At 40.9% G+C, this 12500-nt stretch overlaps 1 protein-coding gene across 1 annotated transcript in view; it reads left to right on the forward strand.

The window, feature by feature from the left end:
* LOC149441467 (phosphatidylinositol 4-kinase type 2-beta-like) overlaps positions 1-12500 on the forward strand; it is a 162973-nt gene that overhangs the window by 22353 nt on the left and 128120 nt on the right. The window contains 1 exon segment of the mRNA XM_089657323.1: positions 8866-9017. Within this exon segment, the coding sequence (XP_089513449.1) occupies positions 8866-9017 (152 nt within the window).

Here is a 12500-nt window from a genome sequence, read left to right on the forward strand (position 1 = left end):
GGGTGGGTGGGGGTGTGACACATGGGAGAATTTGAGTGGGGGGGTGTGGGTGACACCGGAGAGTGCAGGACTGTGTGTGACAGCGGGGAGAGTGTGAGTGTAGTTGGGTGGGTGCGTGTGAGTTAGGTTGACTTCGGGGAGAGTGGGGGTGACACCGGGGAGTGTGATTGTGTGTGACACTGGGAAGATTAAGTGTGCACACGCGTGTGACTCTAGGGAGGGTGTGTGCATGTGTGTGACACTGAGGAGGATGTGTGTGCACGTGTGAGAGAGACAGCGGGGAGGGAGTGTGTGCGCATGCATGTGACACTGGGGAGAGAGTGTTTGGCATAACTGTAGACCAAGATGCCTATGGACATACAGTGAAGGAAATAAGTATTTGCTCCCCTGCTGATTTTGAATGTTTGCCCACTCACAAAGAAATGATTAGTCTAAAAATCGAATGGTAGGTATATTGTAACACTGAGAGACAGAATAGCAACAAAAAATTCAAAAGAAATGCATGTCTAACAAATTATGTACTGATTTCCATGTTCATGAGGGAAATAGGTATATGATCCCCTTCACAATACATGACTTAGTACTTGGTGGCAAATCCCTTGTTGGCAATCACAGAGGTCAGACGTTTCTTGTAGTTGGCCACCAGATTTGCACACATCTCAGGAGGGATTTTGGCCCACTCCTCTTGGCAGATCCTCTCCAAGTCAATAAGGTTTGGTGCCTGACGTATGGCAACTCAAACTTTCAGCTCCCTCCACAGATTTTCAATCAGATTAAGGTCTGGAGACTGGCTAGGCCACTCCAGGATCTTAATGTGCTTCTTCTTGAGTCACTCCTTTGTTGCCTTGGCTGTGTGTTTTGGGTCATTGTCATGCTGGAACACCTATCCACGACCCATTTTCAATGCCCTGGCTGAGGGAAGAAGGTTCTCATCCAAGATTTGACGGTACATTGATCCGTCCATCATCCCTTTGATGCGGTGCAGTTGTCCTGTCCCCTTAGCAGAAAAACACCCCCAAAGCAGAATGTTTCCACCACCATGTTTGACAGTTGGGATGGTGTTCTTGGGATCATAGGTAGCATTTCTCCTCCTCCAAACACGGTGAGTTGAGTTGATGCCAAGGTGCTCGATTTTAGTCTCATCTGACCACAACACTTTCAACCAGTCCTCCTCTGCATCATTCAGATGTTCAGTGGCAAACTTCAGACAAGCCTGGATATGTGCATTCTTGAGCAAAGGGAGCTTGCAGGCACTGCAGGATTTCAATCCTTGTCGGTGTAGTGAGTTACAAATTGTTTTCTTGGTGACTGTGGTCCCAGCTGCCTGTTGATTATTGACAATATCCTCACGTGTAGTTCTGGGATGATTCCTCACTGTTCTCATGATCATTGACACTACACGAGGTGAAATCTTGCATGGTGCACCAGACTTGGGGAGAATGACCATTGTTTTGTATTTCTTCCATTTGCGAATCATTGCACCAGCTATTTTCACATTCTCACCAAGCTGGTTGGGCGATAGTTTTGTAGCCCAGTCTACAATCTTGTCCCTGACATCCTTGGACAGCTCTTTGGGCTTTGCCATGGTGAAGAGTTTGGAATCTGATTGCTCCTGTGTACAGTTATCTTTTATACAGGTAACAGCATGAGATTAGCAGCACTCCCTTTAAGAGACTGCTTCTACAGGTGAAACTCAAAAAATTAGAATATCGTGCAAAAGTTAAATTTATTTAATTAATGCACCTTAAAAGGTGAAACTAATATATGAGATAGACTCATTACATGCAAAGCAAGATAGTTCAAGCCGTGATTTGTCATAATTGTGATGATTATGGCTTACAGCTCATGAAAACCCCAAATCCACAATCTCAGAAAATTAGAATATTACATGCAATCAATAAAACAAGGATTGTACATAGAACGATATCGGACCTCTGAAAAGTATAAGCATGCATATGTACTCAGTACTTGGTTTGGGCCCCTTTTGCAGCCTTTACTGCCTCAATGCGGCGTGGCATGGAAGCTATCAGCCTGTGGCACTGCTGAGGTGTTATGGAAGACCAGGATGCTTCAATAGCGGCCTTCAGCTCTTCTGCATTGTTCGGTCTCATGTCTCTCATCTTTCTCTTGGCAATGCCCCATAGATTCTCTATGGGGTTCAGGTCAGGCGAGTTTGCTGGCCAATCAAGCACAGTAATCCCACGGTCATTGAACCAGTTTTTGGTACTTTTTGCAGTGTGGGCAGGTGCCAAGTCCTGCTGGAAAATGAAGTCCGCATCCCCATAAAGCTCGTCTGCGGAAGGAAGCATGAAGTGCTCCAAAATCTCCTGATAGATGGCTGCGTTGACCCTGGACTTAATGAAGCACAGTGAACCAACACCAGCAGATGACGTGGCTCCCCAAATCAACACAGACTGGAAACTTCAAGCATCTTGTAGTGTGTGCCTCTCCATTCTTCCTCCATACTCTGGGTCCTTGGTTTCTAAATGAGATGCTGTCACAGAGCTGGTCCTTCCTTCCCCATCCTCCAGGTTTGCTGGCTGCCACCTCCCACCCCTCAGCAGCCCCTCACTCTTCTGTCCCATCCTTGCTGGGACTTCTAGCCCTCAGCAGCCCTTCACCCCCTTGGCTTGCAGTCTGACCTCCTGCTGAAGGAATCCACAAACAGGCCCCCTCCTCCCTTCCCCCTCATGCACAAATTCCTGAGCTCCCTGGGCAGGGCTGGAGACCTGGGAGACAGGGCCCGTTGTCATGGTAACCCGACAGGAAGTATCTGGTTACCAACAAGGCACAGAGCTCTCTACTTAAGAGTGAGCAAGGAAAACCCAGTGTGTTCTCCTGGCTGCGTGTGTGAGGGAATGCTGCGCTGAGTGCCAGCTTCTCTCATCCGACCATCCCCCGTCCTCCTCCTCATCTCCTGGACTGTCTGTGCTGCCTGGAATCCCTGAACTGTGGAGGAATTTTCTGCTGTCCCCGTGAATCTGCCTGGATTTAACCCCTTGTTCTCTGTGAACCTGCCTGGACTTAACCCCTTGTTCTCCGTGAACCTGCCTGGACTTAACCCATCCCTGCCTGGAGCCTCCTGTGTGGATTATCCCTGTGGATTACAATACCCCTGTTGTTCCATATTGCCTTCCAGAGAACTGTACTGTGTTGCTGTGTCTGGTGTGGACCTATGGACTAAAGGAACTGTTGTCTGTGCCCCAAAAACCTCCCCAATAAAAGCACGTTGTGTTCCGTGCAATCTGTCTCTGTGTGCTCTCTGGTTCTCTTGACAGATGCAAAAGTTGCTCTCATCAAAAAAGAGGACTTTGGACCACTGAGCAACATACCAGGTCTGTTTTTCTTTAGCCCAGGTAAGACGCTTCTGACGTTTGTTGTTCAGCAGCGGCTTGACAAGAGGAATACGACATTTGAAGCCCATGTCCAGGATCCGTCTGTGTGTGGTAGCTCTTGATGCACTGACTCCAGCCTCAGTCCACTCCTTGTGAAAGTCCCCAACACTTTTGAATGGCCTTTTCCTGACAATCCTCTCCAGGCTGCGGCCATCCCTGCTGCTTGTGCACCTTTTTCTTCCACACTTTTCCCTTCCACATAACTTTTCTATTAATGTGCTTTGATACAGCACTTTGGGAACATCCAACTTCTTTTGCAATTACCTTTTGAGGCTTTCCCTCCTTATGGAGGTAGTCAATGATGGTTTCTGCACAACTGTCAGGTCAGCAGTCTTTCCCATGATTGTGATTCCTACTGAACCAGACTGAGAGACCATTTAAAGGCTCAGGAACCCTTTACAGGTGTTATGACTTAATTAGCTGATTAGAGTGGGACACTTTGAGCCTAGAATATTGCACCTTTTCACAGTATTCTAATTTTCTGAGATTGTGGATTTGGGGTTTTCATGAGCTGTAAGCCATAATCATCACAATTATGACAAATCACGGCTTGAACTATCTTGCTTTGCATGTAATGAGTCTATCTCATATATTAGTTTCACCTTTTAAGTTGCATTACTGAAATAAATGAACTTTTGCACAATATTCTAATTTTTTGAGTTTCACCTGTAATCTCAGCTTGTTACCTGTATGAAAGACACCTGATAGCCAGAAATCCTGCTGAACGATAAGGGATCAAATCAGTGCATAATTTGTTAGACATGCATTTCTTTTGATTTTTTTTGTTTGCTATTCTGTCTCTCAGTATTACAATACACCTACCATTCGATTTTTAGACTGATCATTTCTTTGTGATTGGGCAAGCATTCAAAATCAGCAGGGGATCAAATACTTATTTCCTTCACTGTATGCTCATGTAAGTGAGTATCTGTCCCATGCGGGCCAGAGAGTTGGCTTTCAACTCACTGGAGCTCACTGGAATGCTGGGCTGTGGAGGGGGCTGGAGGGGCTGGCTCAGGTTTTCAGTGCATCGGACTGTGACATTAGCCAACAGCAGACTTTAGCCAGTCACATGGGTGCAGATTGAATTGCACTCCTGTGATCTCCAGGAGAAGTACAGTCAACAGAGCTTTGGCTATACTTCTTTAAAAATTTTATCCACTTGCTTCCCAAGCCTACTCAGACACTTCTCACATAAATGTAAAAATTGGCATTTTTTGCTATGAAATTACGAAGAACCCCCAAGCGTGTTATATATTTAGCAGAGACCTTAGAGAATAAATTGGTGGGTGTTACAATTTTTTATGTGGTTTTTCAAGCGCAATGTTTTTTTTTTGGGGGGGGGGGACTTTAATTAATTTTAATGCACAAAAACAAAGTATGATACCCAATTGTTTGGTAAAATATAAAATATGATGTTGCTCTGAGTAAATACAGTACCATGAAAAAGTATTCAATATTTTCCACATTTTGTCATGTTGCAACCAAAATTGTAACTGTATTTTATTGGGATTTTATGTGATAGACCAACACAAAGTGGCACATAATTGTGAAGTGGAAGGAAAATGATAAATGGTTTTCAAAATCTTTTACAAATAAATATTTGAAAAGTGTGGTGTGCACTTGTATTCAGTCCCCTTTACTCTGATACCCCTAACTAAAATCTAGGCGATCGAAGTGGGTACCTGTCAAATTCGGGTTCCCGTCCCCCCTCCCCCACTCCCCAAAGGTGCCAATCCTTAATGGGGAGTGGGGGACCAATCTTTAAAGCGGAACTTCCCCTTTTGGATGGAACTCTGCTTTAATAAAAATGTGCCCATCAGAGGGCCCCTTAACATAAAATGTGCCCATCAGCATGCCCCTTATTTTATGTTAAGGGACTCTCTGATGGGCACATTTTATGTTAAGGGACTCTCTGATGGGCACATTTTATGTTAAGGGGGCACAAATGGGCACATACTGTGAAAATGGGCACATGTGATGGAAAGGGGCAATATGATTTAAAGGGGTACTTTGAGTGTAAGGGGACAGGAATACCTAATGTAAGGTGGCAATGTGATAGGGATACCTCATGTGATGGGAATACATGATATAAAGTTGCACTCTGATGGTGACACCTAATGTAAGGGGGCAGACTGATATCAACACCCTAATCGGACCTCGGCCAGAAAAAAATCTTAGTGACCGGACCTCCTTGAATTTTAATTCAATACCGCTGGTTTAGATCAAAGCATATTCATGTGTTAGAATAGCCAAATCAAACTCCAGACCTAAATCCAATTGAGAATCTGTGGCAAGACTTGAAAATTGCCGTTCACAGACGCTCTCCATCCAATCTGACAGAGCTTGAGCTATTTTGCAAAGAAGAATGGGCAAAAATGTCACTCTGTAGGTGTGCAAAGCTGGTAGAGACATCCCCAAAAAGACTAGACGTGCTAAATAAAAAATTAGTTTTATTTCGCTTTTGTTTCTTTGACTATTTTACTTTTGTTTCTTTGACTATTTTAGTTTCATTTGATTCATTATATTTGTTTAATTTGTTTTTCAGAATTTTCTTCATTTATTCAAATTCGACCGGATTCGAAAACAATTCTAATGGATTAGATAATAATTCTTACGTTACAATCCATAATCCACAATCCATATGTGTTTTTGATGGTATATGGGCTTTATGAAGAGTTGCATGACCATACTGAAAATTTCAGCAAAATTTTCACAGTGCCTTTGTTGACCACTACTCGCTTCACCATAGCGCAGCTCACAGTTTTTGTGTCGTATTTTAGTCTTTTCTAATCTATTCTTTTCTGTTATTTTATATTCTATTCTAATGTACTCTGTTCAAATTCATTCTATTCAAAATTCGACGTTCAGAAGGCAGTTATATTCTATTTTATTCTATTCCATTTTCTATCCTAATCTTTTCTATTTTTCTCTATTCTATTCTTTGATTTTCTATTCTAATCTTTTCTATTCCTTTTATTTTCTGTTCTGTTTTGTTTTACTCTATTCTTTTCTATTGTATTCTGGTCTGTTCTTTTATTTTCTATTATGTTCCTTTTTCCTCTAATATTTTCTATTCTATTTCTTTTTTGTTCTATTTTATTCTATTCTTGTTTTCAAATTTGAATTGGTTTTCGAATTCGAATCGATTCGAATTGTAGCTGAATTTCGTTTTGTTATTTCAGATTTGTTTCTATTGCAATTCGGAATTCGGATACATCAGAATCTCCGAATAACGGAAAATTTGTAGTTTTATTCAGAGCACATGTCTAAAGTGAAAAGTGGGTTCTACAAAGTATTGACTCAAGGGGGCTGAATACAAAAGCACGCCACACTTTTCACATTTATTTGTAAAACATTTTGAAAAACATTTATCATTTTCCTTCCACTTCACAATTATGTGCCACTTTGTGTTGGTCTATCACATAAAATCCCAGCAAAAAACATTTACGTTTTTGGTTGCAACATAACAAAATGTGGAAAATTTCAAAGGGTATGAATACTTTTTCAAGGCACTGTACATTCCCTAACAAACAGGAACAGGGTAAGTGAGCGCAAATCTCGAACCAGCGGCTAGCACACAAGGCAATCCTCAACACCAAAAAACAAAATATACAAATGGTATGCAGCGCTGCATACCATTTGTATATACTGTACATTCCCTGCATACCTCGGTGCCAGGGTGAATAAATTTGCATGTCAGAGCTGCATCATCCCATGCTGACTATTCAAGACAGCTGAAGACCCCGCACCTGGAAGAAGCTGAGGCAAAAATAAAATCAACAAGGACAATTGGACATTGTAGTGTTGCAGGGGGGAACTTGACAAGGTGGCACCTGTCGGCCATTTGCCTTTTACCCAGGGTTGCATCCATCTACTGTATTCCCCAGGCTGCAGTGATCTGTTGGTGATCCATGGGCTGGCTCTGGGCCATCTTCATCCCCATTCAATTTTTCACTATGCTCCTAAATACCTGGGTTGCTTTTTTGGTAACCTGTTGATCCTGCCCATCCTCCACTAATTTTTAAGCAATTTTTTTCCCCTGAAATGTAACTGCGTATCATTGCGCATATATAAATATATATATAAACCATTTAACTACATAATTTTAAAAATCTTGATATCGTATTATCTGATATAAATGTGTATCATTTGTTGATGAATCACAATGTCCAGGACCTGAACAATGGTGCACATTGAACTACTTTTATATTGTCACGTTTGTTCTCTGTTTTCCCTAGCTACTTGTATTTGATTGTACATTCCGTTGTACGATTGTATTGCAAATGTTAGGTTCGTATACATATTACATTCACTACACAAATGTGTTATGTTTTTTGTTTTTTTAATTGTGTGATTAACAGTTTTAGAGGGGGGAAAAAACTCTTTGTACATGAATACTTATATTGTTGGGTTCCAGGTGACTTTAATGGTTCTTCTACTAATCTTGTACCCAGTTTGTCTGCGCTTTCTCTGTATGTCATTACTGGCCAGTCTGAATTCTGCAGCTTATGAACACAACATCGGATACAATGTGGGGCAGGACTTTAGGCCCCGGTTCACACTGGTGTTACGTCATGTAGAGTTGCATGTTAAGTGAAAATACATGAATTTCAATGGTGGCCATTCCAATCAATGCGACTTAAGTCACAGCAACTGTTAAAGTGTTACTAAACCCACAACCGTAAAATCAGTCTGTATATGCATTAAAACAAGCTTGTTCTATTCACTGTGGAATCTAAAGTTAATCCTCTGCATTGTGTAAAAAGGCCATTTGATCCTGACTTCTCTGTTCCTTCTGTTGTACAAATGTTCTCATCTTCTCTTCTGATAAGGCTGATTGAACTGTAGCCATTCTGCACATGCTCAGTTTAATATGTATTGTTAGAGAGGTTTTTTTTTTTCTTGGGAGAGCGCATGTGATCTGCACAGGGCCAATCAGCACTGTCCAAACAGAGGTCAGGGGTTTTGCTTCCTCCTAGAGCAGAACGAAAACTCCTCCTACAAGCTTTAACCAGTGCTATGCTGAACACTGTTAGAAGTCACAAGACTGCTCTAACTGTTGATGAGAAAAGGTATTTAGCAGTTTATATTTACTAAAATAATTGTGTTTCCATATTCTGTGTACTGTGGAAGACCAGATGTAGTGAATGCAGGGTCCTGGGTTTAGTGACACTTTAAAAAGGTTCCTGCACTACTTTGATATGACTTGCAGTCCCATAGACTCTAATGTAGCACTGCATAGTCAGACTGGAAATTGACACACTAAAACGTGTGAACCGAGACTAAAGAGTGTAAAATAAAGCACATTTGTAAATAATAAAGGATAACTTGAAAAAATGACCTGTTGGGAGTCCTTTAGGACTGGATTCTTGGAACAGGCCTTTAGAAACCCCCTTATTTACTTATATAGTTTGATATCTTTACTTTTCTAAAAAATGTTTTTTTTTATTTTGTTTTTATGTTGTAGGTCATTGTACTGAAGAGCTAAATGTAATTTTGGATGATATTGAATTTGCTGACATTATTCATAGAGCAGAGCAAGCCATTGAAAATGGTGTTTTCCCAGAAAGAATATCACAAGGCTCAAGTGGGAGCTACTTTGTTAAAGATCCAAAGGGGGTGAGTGCTGTATCTTATTTTACAGGTAGTCTAATAAACATTAATGTAATGTCACTCAGCAGCCAGATGGGAGCGCTGCCAATGCGGGGGGATGCTTCTAAACGTCCCCCCACATCCATTGCCTGTGCGCGCTCCCTGGGGGGATCATTGTACGGGACCTCTGTGTGAGGTCCCGATTCATGTGATCACTGATTGGCCAATCAGCGATCACATGAACAGTAGTAAACAAGATGTCACTTCCTGACAATTGTTTACTACTTGTGAAATCTGTGACTGATCAGAGGTCACATGGCACAAGGCTGTTCACAACAGCCTTGTACTATGTGACAAGCTGTGACCAATTACAGCTGTCTCAGTATTTCTCAATGGCTGCAGGAATGCAGCCAGAGAGAAAGAGAAATGATTGCTTTTACAGCCTTTTATGTAAAAGCAAACAGGAATGTAAAAGCAATCGGTGTAAAAAAAAAAAAAAAAAAATCTTCATCACCCCCCCACAAGTACAGTGTCACTTTGGTGACACAGTACTACTAGGGTGACCGTATGTAAAAAAAATAATAACCTAAATAATACTATAAAAAAATTAAATAACTTTTTTTTTTTTTAATGAACTAATTTTGGGGGGCTTTTTTCGCCAAAAAGATAGCTGAATACATTTTGGCCAAGATTTATGAAGAAAGATTATTATTTATTTGCAAAATTTTATAAGAAAAACACTTTTTTTTTTCTTAAAAATTTTTGGTCTTTTTCATTTACAGTGAAGGAAATAAATATTTGATCCCTGCTGATTTTGAATGTTTTCCCACTCACAAAGAAATGATCAGTCTAAAAATCGAATGGTAGGTGTATTGTAACACTGAGAGACAGCATTGCAGCAAAAAATCTAAAGAAATGCATGTCTAACAAATTATGCACTGATTTGCATGTTCATGAGGGAAATAAGTATTTGAATCCCCTATCATTCACCAGGATTTCTGGCTACCAGGTGTCTTTCATACAGGTAAAAAGCTGAGATTAGAAACAGTCTCTTAAAGGGAGTGCTGCTAATTTCATTTTGTTACCTGTATAAAAGACATCTGTCCACAGGAGCAATCAAATGCGATATCTCCTGCGCTCCGGGACCCAGACCGGTGGTAAGTAGATGGAATCAGACTCCAAAAAAGCAAGGAGGGGACCACCGAAATAGTTAAGGTCGTGCAGCTCCACACCAAGGCTGGGGAAGCCCAAACAGAACTGTGAGGAAGAACAAAAAAGAAAAAAGAAGCGCACCAACCTTGCGCATTACCTCAGTAACCAAAATTTATTAAATAAAAGAATGGTACTCACAAACAGCGAATAAAAACAGGCATGTCAGTCCTCAAAGGGACTTTAAAGGCAAGATGCAAATGCGAATCCCATCATGGAGGAAGCCACTCAGTACAGCTGACGCGTTTCGAAGGACAAGCCTTCTTCCTCAGAGCTGACTGGACTGAGAATGTGTGTTCCCTTTTATGCCTCCAGACTGAAATAAGGCCCTCCCCAATAGGTTGGGCTGTCCTGGGCAGGGAGGAGGGGCCCGGGTGTCCACAAAATGCAATAAATAATCATCAAGAGTTCATAGAACCATATAGATAATAAACTTCAAAAATCGGATGAAACTATATAAAATGTATGCACATATATGGAATCAATTAATACAAATAAAATCATTCATAAATACAGCTTGTAAAATAAAAGATTAAAAAAAAAAAATATATATATATATATATATATATATATATATATATATATATATATATATATATATATAAAAAATATAAATAAATATAAATAAAATTTCACTAATTCATCCCTTAATTAGAAATATATATATATATATTTTGCCATAATTATCATCATTGCACTAGCGATCAAAAATGCATACAATGAGTATAGGATAAATGAGGAACTCACACAACTGAATGAACCATTCCTGGCCAGTGATTTCAAAATTGTTCCCACACAGTGGGCAATATAGCCAAAGTATTTTGCTAAAAATGACAGCTGGAAGAAAAAGCTATATTGCTATAAAAATCTAAATGAAAAGAGAAGGTTTTTTGTGAACATGCATTCATGCAATCCACCAGGGGATAACTCTTATAGATGGTGGGGAGGAGACAGTATATTCAGGAAAGATCCATATTACCTGTGTTTGTTATTGGTGGTGTGTGTTGTTTATTTGGCAGCAGAGGGAGATATTGCTTGCATGATGTAGTTGCAGATGGAATCTGCCTGTGAAACGCACGCCGATACGGCGTGGTAGTTACTGCGCATGCGCGGACCGTCCCGCGCATGCGCACTAGGACAATAGCAGCGCGAACCCAATGGCTCGTAACTAGCCACTGCGCGCGCACATAGGCAGCGCTGTCACATCGCCACAGGGTCCTAGTTCCTCCGACCCCCACTTACTGCTGCCCGATCTAATACACACCAACAGGTCGGATGTGTATGTGTGTGTGTCTCCAAGCTCAATGAATCGTTGGTACAGATGTCAACCCCCATAGCTGCAATCCCACCAACAAAACTTCTATAAAGAGAGTATTTTTCTAAAATATATACATGTATGTATATGTATGTCTCTACACAATACAATACATGTAAACATGCACCTTGATATGGAACAAATCATTGATTAATTCATATGTAAAAATGTGTAAAAATGTGAAATATATATATAAAAAAAAAAAAAAACAACACACTACGCCACAGGATGTACCGGCAACAGGACGTAGGACCATACCCATGGACATATCTACACAGTATATATATATATATATATATATACACACACATATATGCCCACCAGCCATATCCCTCACTAGCAGAAAGCTAGATGAGAGTATGTATTTCAAGATCATCATTAAGTCCTCCGGGGGACAGGGTACCCAAAGTAAAAATCCAGAAGCTCTCCCTTTTGGATAGCTCCTGATGTCTCCTCCCACTATCCAGGTCCTTAGTGATGGCCTCAATCCCGAACACTTTCATACCAAGATAGTTGCTAGAATGCTTCTCTTTGAAATGACGGGGGACTGAGTACTTATCTTTCCCTAATTTGATGCTGCTCTTATGCTCACAGATTCTAATCCTAAGGCACCGTGAAGTGCGGCCCACGTAAATTAAGCCACATGGACAGAGTATGCCATAGATGACAAAGGAGGTACCGCAATTAATAAATTGTTTGATGGGGTACCTTTTTCCATCAGTACTCGTGAACTCTCGTTTTCGATGGCATATAATCTCACAGGTGCCACAGTTTGGGATGCCACATCTATAGCTGCCCTTTTGGTCGAATAACATTGACCATGGGCCCGAGTTTACTATCGTGGTTTTACGCACTCTGCTTGGTGCTATTTGACTCCTAAGGTCTCTCGGTTTTCTAAAGATGAGTGTGGGCTTATCAGGAAGTGCATTTCCAAGAGTGGGGTCATTCTTAAGGATATTCCAGTTTCTAGATAAAATTTGTTTGAT

Source organism: Staurois parvus, unplaced genomic scaffold (assembly GCF_062004578.1).
Source record: "Staurois parvus isolate SC_StPar_1 unplaced genomic scaffold, SC_StPar_1.0 ptg000981l, whole genome shotgun sequence".
Classification (NCBI taxonomy): Eukaryota; Metazoa; Chordata; class Amphibia; order Anura; family Ranidae; genus Staurois; species Staurois parvus.